The sequence below is a fragment of the Mus caroli genome, unplaced genomic scaffold (assembly GCF_978045245.1).
Source record: "Mus caroli unplaced genomic scaffold, Mus_caroli_1 scaffold_10, whole genome shotgun sequence".
NCBI classification, from domain to species: domain Eukaryota; kingdom Metazoa; phylum Chordata; class Mammalia; order Rodentia; family Muridae; genus Mus; species Mus caroli.
The window spans coordinates 57183490-57205861 of NW_028227265.1; the positions used below are offsets into that span (position 1 = coordinate 57183490).

At 47.6% G+C, this 22372-nt stretch overlaps 1 protein-coding gene across 9 annotated transcripts in view; it reads left to right on the plus strand.

Moving 5' to 3' along the window:
- Window positions 1–22372, plus strand: part of Eps15l1 (epidermal growth factor receptor pathway substrate 15 like 1) — an 83895-nt gene that overhangs the window by 32173 nt on the left and 29350 nt on the right. For 6 of the 9 annotated variants that reach the window (XM_085843821.1, XM_085843826.1, XM_085843824.1 and 3 more), the window contains 12 exons: window positions 2510–2569; window positions 4894–5121; window positions 7093–7250; window positions 9203–9359; window positions 9617–9702; window positions 10886–10958; window positions 11332–11493; window positions 12092–12289; window positions 13334–13498; window positions 18667–18790; window positions 19553–19603; window positions 20531–20667. In XM_085843821.1, the coding sequence (XP_085699947.1) occupies window positions 2510–2569; window positions 4894–5121; window positions 7093–7250; window positions 9203–9359; window positions 9617–9702; window positions 10886–10958; window positions 11332–11493; window positions 12092–12289; window positions 13334–13498; window positions 18667–18790; window positions 19553–19603; window positions 20531–20667 (1599 nt within the window). The remainder of the gene's footprint in view (window positions 1–2509; window positions 2570–4893; window positions 5122–7092; window positions 7251–9202; window positions 9360–9616; window positions 9703–10885; window positions 10959–11331; window positions 11494–12091; window positions 12290–13333; window positions 13499–18666; window positions 18791–19552; window positions 19604–20530; window positions 20668–22372) is intronic. The other 3 variants (XM_085843823.1, XM_085843825.1, XM_085843828.1) reach the window with 1 other exon arrangement.

Sequence of the window (22372 nt, forward strand, 5' to 3'; positions counted from 1 at the left end):
GTAAGGTGCTGGGCTGGGTACTTTCCCATCCTGCACTGCAGTATGCTTGACTGTTAATAGTCACCATTCTCCCACCATCATGCCCTATACCACCAGATGCTCCCTGTATGTCAAGACTGCTCTTCTGCCCCGGGAAGATGCTGGCACCCTTCCATTTTATGATGGGAGGTACAGGCAGAGGAAGAAGGTTACGGGGACCTGTAACCAGAGAGCCTGCGCTGAGCCCAGCACAAATCCTTCTTTTCTTTTGTCTATTTGTTTCTTTCTACTTGTGTTTTTTTTTTTTTTTTTTTTTTTTTTTAAGTGTCTTCACAGGAGTGTGTATATATGTGAGGTTCAGAGGACAATCTTGGAAGCATTCCTAAACTGCTGTCTACTTTTTTGTAGATTGGGTCTTTCAGTGGGCCTAGAATTGACTAAGTTGCTGAGTTGGGCTGACTGGCCAGAGAATCCAGGCATGATCCTGTCTCTGCCTTCCCAGCACTGGGTTTACAAGTGCATTGCACCACATTCAGCTTTAAAAGACAATTACATCAAAATTTCTTTTTTTCTTTCTTCAGTTTCACAATGGAGCCCTGGCTGGCTTGGAACTCTTTGTGTAGATAGTATTGGTCTTGTATTCATAAAAATCTGCTAACTCTACTTCCTCAGTGCTGGGATTAAAGGAGTGTGCCACCATGCTGCCTACATTTAAAAACTTAGTGTGTATATATGCATAGTATGTGTGTACACCACTGTGTATCTGTGAAGGTCATTGGACAGCTTGCATGATCTGGTTGTCTCTATGTGGGGATCAGACTTACCTTTTCAGGCTTTCTAGCAGGCATCTTTACCTGCTGAGCCATTCCATTGGCCTTGCTTTCTCTCTTTTTTTTTTTTTTTTTTTTTGGTTTTTCGAGACAGGGTTTCTCTGTATAGCCCTGGCTGTCCTGGAACTCACTCTGTAGACCAGGCTGGCCTCGAACTCAGAAATCCGCCTGCCTCTGCATCCCGAGTGCTGGGATTAAAGGCGTACACCACCACGCCTGGCTTTGCTTTCTCTTTAAGGAAATGCTTTTTCCTGCCTGTCAGTCTGGAGGTTAAGGCACTTTCAACTCACAGGTTTAGAAATAGTCTTAGATACTTCATTTTTGGTTTTATCATTTTGAGATGGGATCTCTTGCCTTCCATATTGGCTGGGTGTAACCTTAAACTCCTGATCTACCTCCATAGTACATTTCTTTAATTTATTTATGTTAAAGCCTCAGTTTTATTGGATGTGCAGTGTACACCTATAATCCCAAAAGGCTAAGGCAGGAGGAGCATGAGTTTGAGGCCAGCCTGGTTGGCTGGATCCTGCATTGGGAGTCCCTCATCAAAAATGAACTTCAAATTTGTTCTTATGAATGTGGAGTGTTTGGCTTCAGGTCCCTACTGCAGGCTCTGTTCTTCTGGAGAGGCATGGTTGCACCCAAGGCGGCATCCTGGCAGTTTGCTTTATAGTATATGTGGGTCAGGCAAGCTTGTCATCTGTGGGGCGTTGCTACAGAGGGACCAAGGTCTTTCAGAGGCCCCTAAACTCTAGTAGAGCCTAAAAGCAACCAACACTGGTCCTCAGTGGCTCTGAGACTGTCTCTTAATGCCCACTAGATGTGCCTTTGTCTTCCAAGTTCTAGAACTATGGGCAGCACCTGTTCAGTTACATTTCAAAAGACTTTAAAGTCTGTGATATTGGGGCTGGGTCTTAGGGCTTATGACCTGCAGAGGACCCAGGTTTGATTCAAATTTCAGTTGAAAGGGTTGCCTAGGAAGAGAGCATGCTGTAGGAAGGATGCAGATCTCGACCTTGATCTTCAGCACTCCATCAGAGGATGGTTTTCAGAGAGATGCAGGGTTAGGCTGCTGTTTTGGTTTCTTGTTTTGATAGTTTTAGGTAGGGTCTTAGTTACTGTTCTGTTGCTGTGAAGAGACTTCATGAACAAAGCAACTCTTATAAAGCATTTAATTGGAGACTTGTGTACAGTTTCGGAGGTTTAGTCCATTGTCATCATGGTGAAAAGCATGGCAGCAGGCAAGCAGAAGAAGTGCTGAAGCAGTAGCTGAGAGATATATCCTGATCCATAGGCAGAGAGGCAGGGAGAGACCTGGCTTGAGCTTTTGAAACCTCAAAGCCTAAGTTTGCAAATACTAACATCATTCTCACTCAGCCCACCACAGATAGGATCTTGCTATATAGCCAAGACAACCAAGAACTCTGTGTAGCCCAGGCTGGCCTTGAGCTTCCAATCCTCTTGCCTCAACCTCACAGACTAGTTCTTAAATGCTTCTTCTTTTCTTTTCTTCCCTTTTCTTTGTGTGTGATGTTTGTATGTGTGTGTGCTTTGTGTATGTTCACTTGTGTGGGTATGTTAGAAGACAGGTATAGAGCTCCCTAATGGCCAGTGATTGCCTTGGTCTCATGCTTGTGCTGGGTGAGCCTTAAAGCCCTTCCTTCTTACATCACTCTCCTGGATCTGTCTGTCCCCTTTAGGTCTGGGACCTCAGTGACATAGACAAGGATGGACATTTGGACCGAGATGAGTTTGCTGTGGTAAGTCCTCTGTGTCTTGTTCCCACCTTGCTGAGACCTAAGGAAGTGCCCACATTGGTTGGTGCTGCAGGCTTGTGTTTTAATGTGTTTATTTTTACATCTTCCCAGTACTTAGAAAATGTTCAGGAGTACTGGAGAGTTCAGATTCTTTTATCCAGTGTAAGTACCTTACAATGCCTGTTTCACCCTCCTTTCTCTCTGTCTTTGTGGGCTGGCCTGGAACTTGCTCTATAGACCAGGCTGGCCTCGAATTCAGAGATCTACCTGCCTCTGCCTCCTGGGTGCTGGGATTAAAGGCATGTGCCACCACTGTCCCACCTATTTTTGTTTTTTTGAGAGAGTCTCAGGTAATTGAAGCTGATATTTTTGTTTGTTTGTTCTATTAGGGTTTTTTGGTTTTTTTTTTTTTTTTGAGACGGGGATTCTCTTTGTAGACCAGGCTGGTCTCAAACTCGGAATTCTGTCTGCCTGTCTCTTGAGTCCTGGGATTAAACAATTAAAGGCTTTAGCCATCACTGCCTCCTTGAAGCTGGTCTTGGACTCTTGATTCTCCTTTCTCTATCTCTGAAGTTCTAGCATTATAAGTGTGTACAGCACCTGACTTTGCAGTTACATTTTAAAATAGACTTTAAAATCTGTGAGATTGGTTCTGGAGAAATGTCTTCGGGTTTAAGAGTACTGCAGCCGGGCGGTGGTGGCGCATGCCTTTAATCCCAGCACTTGGGAGGCAGAGGCAGGTGGATTTCTGAGTTCGAGGCCAGCCTGGTCTACAAAGTGAGTTCCAGGACAGCCAGGGCTATACAGAGAAACCCTGTCTCGAAAAACCAAAAAAAAAAAAAAAAAAAAAAGAGTACTGCAGAAGACCTGGTGTTGCAGGCCTCTTGCGAACCCAGCTGAGGTATAAATAAGACATGGAGACGTTTATGTGGTTTACAGCTTTAGGCCTTTTGCTGGGGCAGTCTCCAGCGACTTAATCCAACCTTGTATCGCTGAGACCCACCCTGTAGACCCACCTCTTTTACCTCCCTGCCCTGCTCCAGTCCATGTCTGTTCCCTTCCTGTCCTTTTCAGTTTTGCTGCTGCTGCTGCCACCAGCATCTCTCCTGCTATCTATCCTGCGGCTCCCTCTCCATCTACAGCTCCTACCCTAGCTATTGTCTGTCAGCTCATTATTGCAACCAATCAGCAATGAGACCACATTTCCAAATTTCTTAGATCAGTCGCCTTTAGGCATTGGGGAGCTTACCTGACCTTCATGTTTTGGGCAGATGGGAAGGGACTAACATACAAATCAGAAGCAGATGATGGGCCAAGTTCTTATGATAATGCCAAAATCCTGCCAGCATTTAGCTCTCACAGTAAGCAACAGTTGAAAATACAGACACAGATAGGCAAAACACTCATAGATATGAAAATTACCCTTCAAAAGCTGTGATTTTTGCCAGTGTGCCTATCATCCCAGGACTCAGAAGGCTAAGGCAGGAGGATTGGGATTCAGGTCCAGCCTCAACTTTATACCATGACTTTGCCTCAGAATAAATAAATACATAGACATGACTTAGACCATCTCTCTCCTCTTGCAGTGCAGTAGCTCCCTGCTGTCTCACACTGTCCCCTCTAGGGTCATACTGTGTCTCCTCTTGGTGTCTGTGCACCTCCAGACTTCAGAACTTTGGAAATCATAAGCCTTGAGGCTGGTGGTCAACCTGCCTGCTGAGGGGAGGTGTAAGTGCTTAGAGACTCAAGCAAATCTGTTACATATGTGTGCTTCAACTTTTCCCTGTGTGTCTTTAGTTGTTACGGATTTGATTGGTAATAAAGTAGTAAAGATTATAGTGAGGTAATTAAAACAAAGACTGGGCTGTTTACTGAGTAGAGTGCTTGCCAAGCATGCCAAAATCCTGTGGACACAGCAGGAAGGTCAGGAGTCCAAGGGCGTCTTCAGCTACTTGGTGAGTGTGAGGCTATCCTGGGAAACCTGTCTCACACCAGTCATGGCAGTGCACTCTAGTAGAAGTGCTAGGAATGTGTGTTTTTGTTTCCGGAATTTTCTACATAACTTTTGCAGACCACAGGTAACTCTGATCTTAGGATGGAACAGACAGTGGGTGTGTGCTGTGTCTGGATGGCTCTCTTCTGTGCTCACTCAGCTGCCTAAATTGGACATGTCTTGAAGATGCAGGGGAGGATGATGCGAGAGAAAAGATGAGCAGCTTCCTTAGAGCCTCTAGAAATCCCCATGGCTCCCAGACTGCATGAGGTGCTCTTTATGTTCTGGGCCAACCCCCACCCCCAGTGCCTTTTTCTTCTCATTGACATCACAGGCTATGCACTTGGTGTACCGCGCCCTGGAGAAGGAACCAGTGCCCTCCATCCTGCCCCCGCCCCTCATCCCACCCTCCAAGAGGAAGAAGACTGTGTTTGCAGGAGCTGTGCCTGTCCTGCCTGCTAGTCCCCCACCCAAAGACAGCCTCCGCTCCACACCATCCCACGGCAGTGTAAGCAGCCTCAACAGCACAGGCAGCCTGTCCCCAAAGCACAGCGTCAAGCAGGTCAGTGCCCAAGGCCTCTTGTATATCATTTCTCATCAGCAATAAAGAGAAAGCTTTGATCAAATTCTTTTAAAACCTTACTAGAGGTATGGGGCTGGAGAGATGGCTTAGTGATTAAAGAGTACTGAATGAATGCCCTTCCAGAGGACCAGGTTCAATTCCCAGCACTCAAATGGCAGCTCACAGCAGTCTGTACTTGAGCATGTGGTGCGTAGATGTATGCAGGCAAAACACCAATACACATTAAATAAATAAACAAACAAAAAAGAACCTTAAAAAATTACTATGATTCAGAATGAGCTTTCTTTCAGGTAAGTGGAATTATTCCGTGGTGTACATAGGGCCTGGACAGTACTCTCTATTGCTCAAGTCCTCATTGAAGTGATCCAGTGTCTTCACAGAACCTGTGCTTGCTCGTAGACTCACCTCACTGACAACAGACTCTTTCATTTGTTTATCTGTTTATATGCATGCATTTGTGTAAGTATGTGCACACATCTTTATTTGGAGTCCACAGAAGATATCAGATGTCCTCCTCCATCACTGTTTCTCCATTCCTTTGTGGCAAGGTCTCTTGATCTCTGGGGCTCTTCTTTCTTTCCTGGCTGGGCTGGTAGCCTACATACCTGAGTGGTCTCCCTGACTCTGCATCTCTTCGCACAGGAGTTGTAGGCAATTGCAGGATGTCCTGCTTGTTTGTTATGTGATTCTAGAATCAGCACTCCTGTCCTCATGTTTATGCATCAAGCAGTCTTTAACACTGAAGAAGCTCCCAGCCCTAGCCCCTGTTTTCTAACTGCTTCAGTGCCCTGAGACTGAATGAAAGGATGAGGTTTTTCTACTGTAAGGCTGTTGCATTGCCTGCTTTTTTTCTTTGTTTACATTTATTCATTGACTGCATGAGCACACATGGGTGTGGGTACATGCCACAGCAGGTATGTGTGGCCTGGGTTCAGTGCAGCACCTTCTAACCACAGGCTTGCCCTCTCACTCATCACACATCAGTGTGCCTGGCTCCGGCACTGGGACAAGAGCTTATTTTGTTGGTACAGTACCTAGGACTTTCTATGAAGAACAGAAGCTCATGATTTGGACGCTGGAAAGGCTGTCCTGGCAGAGGACATTATTTTCCTGTCCCATGAGCATTTGTGACAGAGAAATAATGTGCTGCACACAGCTGTAACATTGAGTCGGGCATTCTTAGTCATGTTAAGATGGGGAAAGTGCTTGGGAGGATGTGCTCAGGGTCTGTGTACATGTTAAGAAAGTGCTGAGAGCTTTGGTGTCCAGGAGGGCTCAGTAGCTAGCATGCACTAACATGCCTCTTGAGCCCAAAGAGACTGCATAGGGAATGGCTGTGCAGCATAGAGAAGTCAGTAGCAGATAAATGTATCCCATGCTCATTAAGACTGGGTCTTGCTAGCTACTTGCTAGTGGTGGCACACGCCTTTAATCCCAGCACTTGGGAGGCAGAGGCAGGCAAATTTCTGAGTTCTAGGACAGCCAGGGCTACACAGAAAAACTCTTTGTCTGAAAACATACACACACACACACACACAAAAAAAAAAAAAAGACTGGGTCTTGTTATAGTTCCAGGCTGACAAGGAACTCCTAATATTCCTGTCTCAGACTCTCCAGAGCTGAGGGATAATCATATAGTAAAATCAACAACAAAAAATGGAAACTGGTCAGCAGCTGCAGTTTCTTCCTGGATGTTTCTATCCTGAGACTGTCTCCATATGCTATTGTTCTGGGTTTACAGGAAGCAGAAATGGTAGCAGCAGAGATCCCCCACTGACCCAAAGTTCACTGTATGCGTGTCTGTGTATCTGACCTTTTTTTATTCTCTCTGCTCCTAGCCAGGGTCCTGGACTGGGCTGTATGGTCCTGACACTGTCAGTGAGAACTATAAGCAGGGCTGAGGCTGGGGCAGGGCTCACAAATAAGTCACTGTGTTGTAACCTGTTTCAGCCACCAGTGGCCTGGGTTGTGCCTGTGGCAGATAAGATGCGCTTTGATGAGATCTTTTTGAAGACAGACCTGGACCTTGATGGCTATGTGAGTGGCCAGGAAGTTAAGGAGATCTTCATGCACTCAGGCCTCACTCAGAACCTTCTGGCACACATCTGGTAATGATGGAAACATTGGTGGAGGTGCTCTGAAAGGCTGGGAAAGAGGGTGGGGAGGGCTCCCGTTTTCCAGGTGACAGTATACAGGGAGGTAGGGTCAGCCCTTATCTGATACTGGAGAGCTGTGTTGAAATAGTCTTCTCCACAAGCCTTACCTTGTCACAGCCACCTGTAACCGTCATTCTGCCTGCCACTTGAGTAACCTCAACAAGGACCTTGACAGTTCCAGTGAGGTCCCACTTGGACATGAACATTCCAAGTACATTGCACTGAAGTCGAGTGGGTCACCAGAGTGTGATTTTGGGGGGGACAACTGCATTGCCAGTAAATGTCAGCCAGATGTGCTGGTGACCCCACAGCTGGTCCTCTTCAGTAATCTTTCCACATTCTGTGGACCCTGGTACCTCTTGAGACCCAAGGCCACATGAGATTAAGTCAGAATGACATAGAGGGATTGGGAGGTGTAGATGAGGGTCCAACTCCTACTCTCCTATGGAGGATTGTTTTAGTTAGGCTTTCTATTTCTGTGATAGAACACCATGACCCAAAACAATGTGGAAACAGCTTGTTTCTGTTTACATTTCCAGATCACAGTGTCAGGCAGGAACCTGGAGGCAAGAGCAGAAGCAGAGGTCATGGAGGAGTGCTGCTTACTGGCTTGTTCCCCATGGTTTGCTTAGTCTCCTTATACAACTCAGGACCACCTACCCAGGGTTGGCACCACCCACAATGAAATTTCCAACCCCATCAATCATTAATGAGAAAAATGCCCCCACAGAGCTGCCTACAGGCCAATCTGATGAAGACATTGTCTCAAGAGTCCCTCTTCCTAGATATCTCTAGGTTGTATAAAGTTTACAAAGCCAACTAGCACAGGGACAGTCATCAGCTATTAGGTTGATTTTCAGGGTTCTCTTGCAAGTTGTTACAGCTGTTCTAGTGTAGATGGTGGCCACTGAATAACAAACACTTGGTGCTGGATGAGGGATCTGCCTTCATCCTACCTCTGTTAAGTACTGGACAGAACTGACATCTCAGAGTGAGGATTCTTCTGAAGGTAACTGGCGTGGTCCAGTAAGTTAGCTTGTTCCAAACCAGAGCCTGGAGTAGCTTCCTGGCTGCTTTCTGACTGGATCAGGGAACTGAGTTGGTCACCTGATGGCCAGAAAGAACCATCTTGAGTAACCCTAGCCAGGTAGGGAGGAGAGCCGGCCCCAAGGGTCAGGGGGCACTCAGTTGCCTCTTTAGCCAGCCTGCCTGCTTCTTTAGAGCTAACTGTTGCACTCAAGTGGAGAAGCCTCAGCAGCCTAAGCCTGCTTTGCGTTTATGCTCTGCAGGTAGCTGCTGCAGAGTGGGCCCATGAAGGCCTTGTGCCCACCTCTGGCAAGAGACTGCACTTTTAACTAGCAGTCAGAAGTGCTTGCCCTCACCAGGCCATGCACTGCCAGCTCATCTAGGATACTCCTGTCCTCCCTGGTTCCACACAAGACACAGGTTGTCCCAAGGCAAGCTCCTGCTGTTGAAGACTCTGTGGTCAGGGAGGGTGTCTTGAGACCTCCAGAGTGAAGCTCTCACTGGAGACCATGCACAGCCTCAACAGGAATGAGAATGTAGCCCTGTCCCATCTGCCCAAGGACTCATGGTCTGTGCTGGCCACTTGCATCTCTGGAGTACCTTGAACAAAATGAACCAAGAAAGCCTTGACCCTCACAGTCAACTGAAGGGGTGTGTGTTGTGGGGAGGTGTTCTTCCTGAAAGCAGGTTCTGTAGGCCAGAGCATTGCTCCCATGCACCTGTGACCATCCTTAAGGAAGTGCTCATCAACATTGATGGGAACATGGAGGCAGTGCCCGGGGCTTGCTGTGGTCCTGGTGGGCTTGATAATCGGGGTGGGCTCAGGATAGGTGGCAAATGCAACTGTGATGTGTAATTGCATCCCACATCTCTCCCAGGGCCCTGGCTGATACAAGACAAACGGGCAAGTTAAGCAAAGAGCAATTCGCACTAGCTATGTATTTCATTCAGCAGAAGGTCAGTAAAGGCATCGACCCTCCTCAAGTCCTCTCGCCTGACATGGTGCCACCCTCTGAGAGAGGCACTCCCATTCCAGTGAGTAGCCAGGCATCCTTGTTTCTGTTCTTCCCACCACCCACCAGAAGGTGGTGCTCATGCCCCAAGACACCCCCCCCCACCCTTACCCCCCCCCCCAGTCCTCAGTCTCCAGGCCACGTTTGGGGGTGGGACTAAGGGGATGGGGATCCTTTGATTGGGCCACCTGGACTGTTCTCAAGTCAGTGGCCGGTGCTTTGGTCCCCCTGACATGTAAGCTACTTGGCTCCCTGTGACATTTTAAGTTTTGATTCTAGGACAGTTCAAGTACTCTGGCATCAGGGGAGTTCACTGGTGTTAAAGAGCTGGATGACATTAGCCAGGAGATCGCACAGTTGCAGAGGTATGTGACTGCCTACTTTTTGGTGAGTCCCGATGCAGCAGTCTTGTGTCTATTTCCCCATAAGCCTTTGAAGGAGGGGAGGACACAGGTCTTCTCAGATCTACCTCTGCTTGGATCATTGGTGCTCTGAGTCTGTATCATTCAGGTAGCCTCAGTCAGGTTGTAGCTACATAGTTGCCTGGGCATACAAACAGCCGAGATGAGAGTCTAGCACACAGCTTAGGTGACAGACCTAAACCTGGCACACTTGCTGTACACAGTGGAGCAGTTCCTCATTGCCCTTTTACCAGAAGCCAGCGACTGTCATATCACTCCATGCACTCCCCCTGGCTCCCCTAGCCCAGCTTTGCTTTCTATTCTTGTCCTTAATGAAACTCTTCACAACATATCTTCCGATTCCCACAGTACCTCCTCACAGCCCACTGTCCCTGCAGTACTGGATGGTGTTCATCTGCAATTCTTTGTCCCTGTGCCCCTCTTTGTTGAGTGGTCCATCAGTGTCAGACTACTGAGTGCCTTTGATTGGATGTGGGATATAGGAAATGGTTTCTCTTAGTGTGACAGTCACAGAACTAAGTAGTTTGGTGACATGAGTATAGTAGCTCATAGGGAGGGTATGCAGGTGCCTGTGCCAGCTGTCCGCTGGTGTTGGAGCCCAAGGAGAAGGTGTATGCCTGGACTTCTCACTGGGTCCTTGCTGCTCTGGATTCAAGCTCTCCATTTCCTTGCTGACTTGTCAGCTGGAAGCCCCTTGCTAATGCTGGGGACCACTCCTACTCCACCCTGTCTGCCTCCTGAACTTCCAGAGCCAGCAAGGGCTGGCAAGTCCTCGTTGCTTGGGAGCCTCTATTTTCCTGTTTGTCTGTCAGATGATGAAAACACTGTGCTCTGAGGCAGTGGGCACTGTGCCCTAGGGTAGAGAGCATTCTTGGTTAGTCCAGGAGTATTGCTGTAAAAAAGTTCCTGAGGCTAGCTGATCTATCTGGCCTCTGGTGAGGGCCTTAGACACATGCTGTCATGGTGACATAGGACCATTTGTGTGGCAAGCCTGAGGGGTCAGGACACATGGAGGGCTTCAGGGACTGTTCTGTATGGGAACATGTAGGTTCAGGCCTAAAGTCAAGATGACAGCTCTGTGCTGTGCAGTGTTGACTGTCTTCATCCATTGTTTTTAAACCTGCAGAGAGAAATACTCATTGGAACAAGACATCAGAGAAAAGGAAGAGGCAATCAGACAGAAAACCAGCGAAGTACAGGTGTGGATGCTGTGCCTCAGCTCAGGCCTGCTGTATGTAGGAAAATGTCAGAATTGTGTGCTGAATGTATGACAATGCTTGGGACAGCCTTGGGATTGAGATGTGTTTTGGTTTCCTTTGTGACATTGTGGGTGGAACCTGGGGTTTCACTCATAGCTGGTAGGCAGTAAGTATAAAACTCCAAGCCTAATCTGTGCTCAGGTGCCAGGAACAGAACCTAGGGCCTCATACTCATCCTTGGCAGGCACAGGGATGGAGCCCCTCCCCACACAGTTTCTAATGCTGAACCACAGTCCAGCCCAGGGTCTGCTTTTAATCTCTTATTTAGGAACTGTTGTTACCAGTGCCAGTCAATACCACCCATTTCCCATAGGAATTACAAAATGACCTAGACCGGGAAACTAGTAGTCTGCAGGAGCTTGAGGCTCAGAAACAGGATGCCCAGGACCGCCTGGATGAGATGGACCAGCAGAAGGCTAAGCTGCGGGACATGCTGAGTGACGTGCGGCAGAAATGCCAGGATGAGACCCAGACAGTGAGTTCATGGTGTGGCCAGTGTCCCCGAGCTTCCCTGACAGCTCTTGCCAGCAGATGACCAAATGCCAGCTGAGAAATATCTAGGCTCCTGAGGCCTGATGTGTGAACAATCCCTCTGTTCCTAGGGATCCGGTTGCAAAACTGCATGGCTTCAGTAACTGCCCTGGATGTCCTACAACAGGGAGCAGGGCTGCAGGTGCCGCGGCCTCCTGCTGTGACCCCTTTTATCACACATTATCTGCTTTCTCTAACTGCAGGTCCTGTACACTGACCTCTGGCTATGCAGACTCCTTATGCTTTATACTTCTTCATTCGTGTGTGTGTGTGTGTGTGTGTGTGTGTGTGTGTGTGTGTGTGTGTGTGAGAGAGAGAGAGAGAGAGAGAGAGAGAGAGAGAGAGAGAGAGAGAGAGAACACACTCATGCTTGTGAGAATTTGTGGATATGTTTGTGTGTGATCAGAGGACATCAGGGAGATTTGGTCTGGCACCATTATCCACCAGCTATGTCTCTAGTTCCACACACAGTGAGAAAGAAAGCTTGTGTCTTTGTGTCTTTCTGTGCCCTGACTTGTGAGTCCTTTTGGCTCTCACTTCAGATCTCATCATTGAAAACCCAGATTCAGTCTCAGGAGTCAGACTTAAAGTCCCAGGAGGATGACCTGAACAGGGCCAAGTCAGAGCTGAATCGGCTGCAGCAGGAGGAGACACAGCTGGAGCAGAGCATCCAGGCTGGGCGTGCACAGCTGGAGACCATCCTCAGGTCCCTGAAGTGCACACAGGATGACATCAACCAGGTACTTTTACAGGGATGGGTCAGTGGTACTGTGAGGTTAGCTGCTGAGGACTTTGTAGGGTGTGGCTCGAAGTGCCTGCCTCCCTGTCTCATGAGCGCTGGCCCTTTCCAGAAAGCCAGGAGGAAGCTCTGAGCCTGCCCTGTCCTTGTGCATATGGTGGTCACTGGTTTTTGTGTGGTCTCTGGGATGTAGGCTACAGACAGGGTGATGCCCTTAGCATACAGCAAAGAAACCTGTGTCCTATAGACTGAAACTATCTGCTTGTCTTCAGCTACAGGCTGACAGGACAATGTGGATGCCTCTTTGATTTCAGTGGTCATGTCTTTTTTTTTTTTTTTTTTTAATTAGGTAATTTCCTCAATTACATTTCCAATGCTATCCAAAAAGTCCCCAATACACTCCCCCCCCAGTCCCCCCCCCACCCCAGTGGTCATGTCTTACATTGTGTTTTATAAACGTTATTTCCAAGGGGTTATTTTCAGGGTTCTTCCTCCCAGCCTTCAGAGACTGTTCTTGGAGATGGCCTAACATACATGCTAATAGAAGGAATGGTTGTTGGTGGTTAACAGAGGATCTCAACTGGGTGGCCTCTACAGGTCTGCAACTCACTGTAGACCAGGCTGTCCTTGAACTCACAGAGATCCACCTGCCTCTGCCTCCTGAGTGCTGGGATTAAAGGCGCATATGACCATGGCCAGCACATTATTTTTGTTGTTGGTTTGTTCGGTTTCAGGTTTTTGGATTTGGGGGTTTTGTTTTTGTTTTGCACTGTGCTTGAGATAGCTCACATCAGCCTTGAACTTGTGATCACTCTTCCTGCCTCAGCCTTCCTAGGCCGCCTTCTTCCTATCTTCTGTCAGTCCTGCAGGTACTGTATATACAGAATTTCATTATGACATGAGATCCTTTCACAGGACCAGTGCCTCTTGTCTAGTGATACAGCTTGGGCAGGGCAGTCCTTCCCTATGTGTATGATCCCTCAGGGAAGGCATCCTGCTGGCTGCACCTGGAGCTCCTTTGATGTCCATGGTGTTTGTCTTGCAGGCAAGAAGCAAGCTGTCCCAGCTACAGGAGAGCCACCTAGAAGCTCACCGGAGCCTGGAACAGTATGACCAGGTGCCTGATGGGGTCTCTGGTACCAGCCTGCCTGACCTGGCCACCTTGAACGAAGGCATCTTGCTGGCAGAGAGGGGCGGCTTTGGAGCCATGGTAAAGGTCGAGTAAGAGTCTCCGGGTCCACGAGGGCTCTGCTGCAACTGTAGATCTGCTCACAACACTGGCTCCCTCAATGTGTCCCTTTGTTTTTGCTAGCTGTCTGCCTGCCCAGGGCCCAGGGCTGGTGGCCGAGTTCCTCTGTCATCTAGAAGCTGTGAGGCCCAGGTGTTTCATCTCCTCAGAAGTGTTTCTTTTGGGCCAGTCACCCAAATGTGGAGGGCAAACCTAACCAAAGCCAGATTGCTCCCATTTGTAGGAGCTCGGTGCTTTACTGATAACAGCCTTGGGTGCAAGTATGTGTCGTTCAAGTCAAGTGATTCTGAAAGATGGAGAAACAGGCTCCAGCTGCAGCTTGGTAGTAAGCACTGCAGGCTCCCAGTTCCATCACTAAGCACCACAGCACATCTCTCCAGGTGCTGTGCAGCCAGCTGTTGGCTGGCCTCTGGGAGGAAGAACCTCAGCACAGTGTGGCCACACTGCTCGTGAGCCATTGATGCTCCATGCGACCCTTCTCTAAGGTTGTCAGTGCCCTTGTTGGAGTCATCAGCCCCAACTCAGGGAGGGATGTCTCTGTGGCCATAATCCAGGGTATTATGTATGCTACTTTAACCTCTCAGCTGCCTCATCTTCCAGGGCTCTCTTTGCTCCAGCCCTGCTGTTTTTCCTCTTTGTACCTTCCCTCCTGTGGTCGCCACTCGCCTTGCACTCTAAACACAGCTACCTTCCCTCTCTCTTCTCTTCTCTTTCTCATCCAAGAACTCACAGAGAAGCCTGTTCTTCCCTTGGACCACTTAGAAGGTGCTGTTTGTATTTCTGCCTGTCCCTCATGTCCGCCCACCTGGAGTTCCCCTTCACTCTTAGACTTATAAGTAGGTGGCTGCCTGCCCACAGTGGGCATCTGTTCCATGGAATTCCCATGGAATTTCTTGCTTTTTGGCCTGTAGCCAGTGTGTGTTTCTGTCTTGTGACTGTAGTCTTTGGATCCATCTCACCATTGTCCCCTGTGCAGCTGGCTTGTCCTATGTCCTGGGCCAGGGAAATGCTCCCTCTAAGTCTCCCCTTGTGGATTGTTTGGTGTTTTCGTTCTCTCTCTCTCTCTCTCTCTCTCTCTCTCTCTGTGTCTTCTTTCTTTCCTTCTCCTCTTTTTCTTTCTGAGACAGTGTCACTGTGTAACCCAGGCTGTGATAGAACTCCAGAGATCCCTGTTGCAGGGATTAAAGGTGTCTATCAGGTTCCCCTGTAGCTTTTATCACATCCTGGGCTGCATGTTAGTAGTGGGTGACAGTTTACAGTGGTAGTCATTTCTGTCACCACCAGAGCATTTTGTACATGGTTATTTTTGTCCATCGTTTAACCAGTTGGAGTTTGAGTGGTTAACTGTCATTTGTACAGTGTAACCATCAGATATATTACCTAGAAACTTAAGACTTGTGTCCAAAGGAACCCACATCTTGTATTTTTAAAAAAAATGGGGGGGTGCAGTTGTTTCCATTTCTTAATAAACAGTTTGAAGCGAGGTCTTTGTTCAGTGTTCCATCTGGGGCTGTGGAGCAAAGTGTGCTCCGTCCGTTCTCTTCATGGTGTGCAGCTAGGAACTGTGCTTACCAGAACTGTGCAGCCAAAGTGGCACCTCTGGAACTTACTACAGGTGGTTCTTGAGCCACTGAGCTAAACGTTACATTCCCAAGGTACAACTGCCCAAGAGGCAATAGGATTCTTATAGGCCATGTTCACTTCCCTGTATATCCTTAATTACTTTTTTCTTTAACAATGCTGTAGGCGAAGCCTGAGGCCTCACACATGTTAGCTAGGACTCACCACTGACCCTTGCTCCCAGCCCAAAATCATGTTTATTTCTTGTGACTGATAGAAGCCTCTTCCTACCCAGGAAGCCCACACAGCAGAGAGAAAGCCGTGCACCATCCCAGTTTGTCACTCTGACTTACCAGGGCAGATTGGATACTTAACCACTTCTAGCTCCAGTAGCATGGAGGAGCCAAGGTTATGGGCTCCCAGCAAGGATTTGTAAATGAGAGCCTCTTAGCTGGCAGCTTGAGCTAGGACAAAAATTTACTTCAGGACAATTGGTGGGAGCACCAGCATTGGGCCCCTACACAACACACTTCAGTTTGTTTATGGTTTTGAGGCAGGGTCTCATGGTGTAGCCATAGCTGTCCTGGAACTCGTAAATGAAGACCAGACTGCCCTTGGGCTCACAGAGATCTATCTGGCTCTGTCTCCAAGTGCCGAGATGAAAAGGCATGCATCCCATGACCAACTCCCAGCACTCTATAACAGCCAGGGATGTCACAGAAACTTCTTGGGTATCCTTTGTGGCCATGTCTGTATTCTGAAAACAGGCAGAGCTTAGGGCTAGCTGCTTTGCCTTTGAAAGTGTTTTCTGTAGCTGGGTGTGGCACAACAGTGGGAGGCCCTGGGTCCTGTCCTTCATGCAACACAAGTTAATAATTAAATAAAAGTAGTTGCCGGGCGTGGTGGCGCGTGCCTTTAATCCCAGCACTTGGGAGGCAGAGGCAGGTGGATTTCTAAGTTCAAGGCCAGCCTGGTCTACAGAGTGAGTTCCAGGACAGCCAGGGCTACAGGGAGAAACCCTGTCCGGAAAAACAAAAAACAAAACAAAACAAAACAAAAAAGTAGTTAACATGTTCTACCTCTATGATGGTACTCATTGCTCGCCCTAGTGTAATATCTCCCCTTATACCATGCTCAGTCACCGAGCAATCAGGTGACTCACTGCGCTAAGAAGATGCCATCTACTGGTAACATTGTAGGTAATAAGTTCATCAACTTGTCTGCATGGTGACAGAATGGGTCTTCTGTGTTGAAGAACCATAGGCCTATATTTAACCCTTATATTTCTGTCCCCTAGGGTGACATGTTCTTCATTTTCCTGGCTGGTGGCTGACTGTATTCATGTTTGGGGGGGGGGGGCTCTTTTCAGCTTCAAGTCTGGCACAGGCTGTCACCGTTTTTCCTTACTTCTAATGTAAGTCCTGCCAGGGCCTTGGCTGCAGTGCTGAGCTGCGTGCATGCTTAGTCAGTCTTTGCCACTCAGCTACACCCAGCTATTTTATGGCCCCTTAGGGGAAGGAGCCACAGCTGCATGAAATGTGGATTTCTCCTGACATTATGGTGTAGGCCCCAACATTCCACGTTCTGGACTGGTAGTATAGTTCACAGGCACATTTGTGCTATTGAAACCTATTTACTCACTGTCTTCCCTTCAGTAATAGAAACACCAGATTGTCAGTAAACTGGCCCTGTCCATCAACAGCCCTTCAGTGCTAACTGTGAGCTTCCTTTCTAAGACTGAGCTGTTGTGGCTAACTCCATCCTTCTTCCCTCTATCTTTAGAACACAGTCCATTCCTTGCCCAGGGCTAGTACATGAAGGGTTGTCTTTTGCCTGGTCCAGGGTTTCCTTAGGTCACAACCTTCTTCCAGTGTCTCTCTGTTCTTGAACCCCGACAGCTGTGTGTGCTTCCTTTGTCCACAGTATGGCAGAAGGGGTTATTTCCTGCCCCAGTGCATGGGCTTCCTTTGGTCAGATTCTCCCATTGAGGTTCTCCCTGTCCTTGAACTCCAGCAGCTGCACTAGGGTGTGTCCATCTCGGGCCTGGCTGTACCCAAGCGTCGTCAGCAGCTGCTGTGCTAGCTGCATCTGTGTTTAACCTCCCTGAGCACCAGGCCTGGCTTCCCTAGGAAGGCCTGTGCCCAGAAGCTCTGAAGAATTGGTTCCAGGTAAGAAGATGGCCCACCCACTTCTTCATTTACTCACAGCCCAAGTCAGTGACTACTGCTTATTATTATTTTTTTAATCATCTCCTGAGAATGAATCTTGCTGTGTGGCTAGGCTGGCCAGTACCTATTGATCCTCCTGCCTTGGGCTTCCCAGAACCAGAATAACAAGTGTGCTTCCTGTTCCCATCTGGGGGCTTCCTCTTAACACTTCCCCTGCCCCCAGGTTTCATAGAATTTTGGACTTATTTTTGGGTTTAATAGCCTTTTGGAGTATTCATGTCATTTTTCTGAACCTTTGTCTACTTTCACAGATGCCCCAGCTTTGACATGACTTGATTATCAAGCCCCTGCCTTTAAAAACAAACAAACAGTTAAATAGTCCTGTTTTGTGGAGGATTGTGTCTCTTAAGCAGAACAGATCCCTGATTTCTCAGCCCATCATTCTGTTTGCAGGGTTCACCCACCCCTCAGGTCATTCCCACTATGAAAAAGCACTCTTCAAAAATGTTGTGGTTTTTTTTTTCCCTACTGCTTTGAGTACACTTGCCAGTTTCTAGAACTGAGAACCTTTATACAAACATGCAGAGTGTCTTGCATGCTTTAGCAGCTCCCACTACACCAGTGTCACCTTAAGCCCCACTTCCTACTTGGGCAGAAACGGCCCACTTGGTTTTTTACATAGAACCGTGGGGGTGAGGGTTGTTCCCAGCCCTTGGCTAGGCTCTGGACCCATCATTCTGCCTCTGTGAATGTGGCGACTTAAGGGTATGAGTGGGACCACACCACATCTGTCACTGTCACTGACATCTTATTTCACTTAGCTGCAAATCTTTAAAGCGTCTCCATTTACAGTAGAATTTCCTTCCTTTTCAGGGCTGAGTATTATTTCACTTCATGGGTGGGTAGGTTCCATCTATCTACTTACTCATTCCGCTCAGAGACTTTATTAGAGTCACTTTAGATTTCCTGAAAAAGCTGTGATGCTTGTCTCCATGTGCCATGCCTGGTCTCCACTTTTTTTTTTTTTTAAAGATTTATTTATTGATTATATGTAAGTACACTGTAGCTGTCTTCAGACACTCCAGAAGAGGGAGTCAGATCTCGTTACGGATGGTTGTGAGCCACCATGTGGTTGCTGGGATTTGAACTCTGGACCTTCGGAAGAGCAGTCGGGTGCTCTTACCCACTGAGCCATCTCACCAGCCCTGGTCTCCACTTTTACCTTAGCAAATAGACCACTGTCCAGGCTTGTTTGTAGCCAAAATCTCCACTTGGGTGACTCCCCTTCAGATACTGTTCTGGGTCACATTGCAAACAGTGCAGATCTGAGTTAGGTGTGGAATCCTGCACTTAGCTTAAATCAGAAATAACTCAGCACCTGTCTTTTCCTCACCATCCTAGGATGATCCTTTCAAAAACAAAGCCTTATTGTTTAGCAACAACTCCCAGGAACTGCATCCAGACCCCTTCCAGGCTGAGGACCCCTTCAAGTCCGACCCATTTAAAGGAGCTGACCCCTTCAAAGGTACACCCCAGCCTATGTCCCCATAAAAAAGACTCTTGTTTCTTTTTAAGATTTTTTTATGCATATGAGTGTTTTGTCTGCATGCACATTCATCATCTGTGTACAGTTCCCCCAGAGGACAAAAGAGGGTGTCAGATCCTCCAGAACTGGAGTTATATGGACAATTTGTTAACTACCATGTGGGTGCTGGGAATTGAACCTAAGTCCTAAGCAGAATCAACAGATGCACTTAACTGCTGAGCCACCTCTCCATCCCCTTAACTTTCAGAGGTTGTTTTGTTTTGAGACAGAGTAGCCCTGCCTGTCCTAGAACTTACTCTTTACTCTGTAGATCACTCTGGTCTTGAACTCAGAGATCCTCCTGCTTCTGCCTCCTGAGTGCATGCCTGGGAAGCTTTTAGATGTTGATAGTAGCATCTTAGGTGTAAGGGACAGATCCAGCACTTTGGCACCATTGTAGGTCATCATGACATGACCAGGAGAGCTACTGTGTCTCTGTCCTCGTCTGAGTAAGGTAGGAGGAGGTAAGGGGATCCAGAGTGGAGAAAGAAAAGTGAGTTCTCTAAGATTAGTTCTATCTGCTGCCAGCCAAGCATCCCAGCTCACCTTGACTGCCTGCCTGGGCTGCTGCTTTTCACCATGACCATGCTATAACAGCATCAAGTGCAAGAAGACAGACTAGTTGTTTCCCCTGAGCCAGACAAAAGGCCTGCCTCTGCTTTCCTCCCTCCCCTCACCTGACTGCTTCTCTCTTTGCTCCAGGTGACCCTTTCCAAAGTGATCCCTTCTCAGAGCAGCAGACAGCAGCTACAGGTAAAGGCTGGCTTCCACAGGTAAAGGCTGGCTTCCTTGTGTTCCTGACAATGTCCAGAGTCTCTCCATGCTCAGTTTATTTGGGGACTTGTGCCCTAGCTGTCTATATTGAGTATGTGGTGTGACTGTCACACATGGTGGGACTCCCCACCACCCATGCCCAGGACAGTGATGTCATAGCAATAGACAGCCATGATAAAGGCCTTTTTTGGTGACCTTTATTCTTCTGGTTTAGATTGCCTAGTATGTCCAAAGACCTGGGTTCCCCAATACCACAGAAACAAAGGATTTGGAATATTTGCCTCCCCACAGAGATCCCCACCTGTCACAGTAGCTTCTACCCTACCCATTGCCTTTTGACAGCAGTGTTTCCTGCCCTGGCATCACCCACAGTGGTTATTATTTTTACATGCAACTTTATTACAGAACATAATGTATACCCCACAAAATTCTTCTTTAAAAAAAGTTTGTACACTGAGCATGGTGTCAGACACCTTCAATCCCAGCACTCAGTAACTCAGTAGACAGCGTCGTATCTGAAGAAACTCTAATTATTAGCATGTGTGTGCATGTGTATATGTGTGTATAAATATGTATATGTGTGTGTGTCCCCGTCCCCGTGTATGGAAGTTAGGAACAACTTACAGGAGTCAGTTATCTTTCACCATGTGGATCAGACTGTCAGGTTTTACAGCAAATGCTTATATCCGCTTTGCCATCCCTCTTGCCCTAGTAAAGCTTTTGACAGATGTATAGAACTGTGGAAGGTTGGAGTGCATTCCACTGCCCTGAAAGGGTCTCCTAACCTGTGGCCAACTGACCACGCAGTTACCACAATTTCTGCCTCATCCTGAGCCCTCTCTCCTGTTGCTGTCTCCTCACGTCTCCCTGATGCCATTGGTCACCAGTTGTGCCCTCTTTTTCCAGACCCATTTGGAGGGGATCCTTTCAAAGAAAGTGACCCATTCCACAGCTCAAGCAGTGATGACTTCTTCAAGAAACAGACAAAGAACGACCCATTTACCTCAGACCCCTTCACAAAGAACCCTTCCTTACCTTCAAAGGTGAGTGGTTTCTACAGGGCCTCTGCAGTGTGTTGGGATCAGTTCATGGTGTCGGGGAGGCTGGCTGGCTTGGCCAGGATCTCATTCCTGGCTGGTAAGGTGGCACCCAGCATGTCACTGAGCCAATGTACATAGTTCCAAGTCAGGCCAGGGCATCTTCTCATAGCCCTTGTCCCTTCCAGTCTCTCTTCGTGCTATGGTTCTCTGCTCCCACCGCTACTCCATCTCCTACAGCTATAGCAGAATACCACATGTAGCTGGGCACAAGTGGTAGCCACGCCTGTTGTCCTGGGCAGCACAGTAAGGCTCTGTGTCACACAGGCTGTATTATTTTTTTTTTATAGTTTAAAGCATGTGTGTGTGTGTGTGTGTGTGTGTGTGTGTGTGTGTGTGTGTGTGTATGAGAGATACTTCATTGTTTATATTTATATATGTGTGTGTTATATATATGTGTATATATGTGTGTGTATATGCGTATGTGTATACATATGTATATATGTATATACATATACACACACACATACATATATATATATATATGCTTTATTGTGTGTGCCTACATGAATTTATATGCACCACATGTGTAGGTGCTCTGGGAGGCTAGAAGACATCAGGTCCTCTAAAGCAGAAGTTCAGTTTGTTGTGAATTGCCTGACACAGTAGTTGGGAACCAGACTCTGCAAGAGCATCAAGTATTTTTAACCACTGAAGTATCTACAGCCCATGAGTGCGTGCGTGGGTGCATGCATGCCAGAGAACAAGTTAATGTCAGAGGACAACATACATTGATGTTTCCTTCTACCAAGTAGGTTCTTGGGAACTTAGATTGTCAGGCTTGGTAGCAAGCATGTTTACTTAATGAACCATCTCATTAGCTATGCTCTGGGATCTTTAAATCCCTGATATTTTGTGTGTAAGTATATGTGTCCATGTGGGTGTGGGTGGGTGTGCACATGTGTGCATACATGCATGAGTGTACGTGTCTCTGTGTTAGATTTGAGTTAGATAACTTAGAGGTTGATGACCTGGTTTCTGTTACTCTAACACAATACCTGAGGCTGGACACTTAATAAAGCACAGAGCTTTATTTTGGTTCAGAGTCATGGAGGCTAGTGTGGCTACTGGTTTTGGTGTGAATATAAAATTGCAGAAGCCAGAGAAGAAAAACAGGAACCCGAAGGCTAGGAGGGACCAAGCATGCTTGCTTTTTCCCCTCCATGTATCTTTCAGAGAACCTAGTCTGCCTCTCCCAGACCTGACATCATGATACAAATGCAAAGTTCCACACCTGACCTCTTGTGGTCAGACACGCCAGGGTGCATTTGCACTCAGAATGTTGTGTGAATTTTTCTTTAGGATGTGTACTGAATGTAAGAAACAGTTTGAGGCTAGCCTGGTCTTCATAGCAAGTAGTTGAGTTATATAGAGAGATGCTATCTCCAAAAAAAAGCACTGAGTAGGGAGGTGGCCCTGGAGTGATGCTCAGCAGCTAAGCACACCCTGTGGAAGCATGAGCTGCCTTCAGACCTTAGCACCTGTGAGGCAAACTGCCTGTGCTCTTGGACATGCACAAACCCTGTTACTGAGCTGGAGAGAGACAGAAGGACACTGGAGCTTGCTGGTTGTCAACCCAGCTCCCTGTTTAATGAGAGAACCTGCCTCAAAGGAGTAAGGCAGAGAGAGATGGACTAGGACACCAGGTACC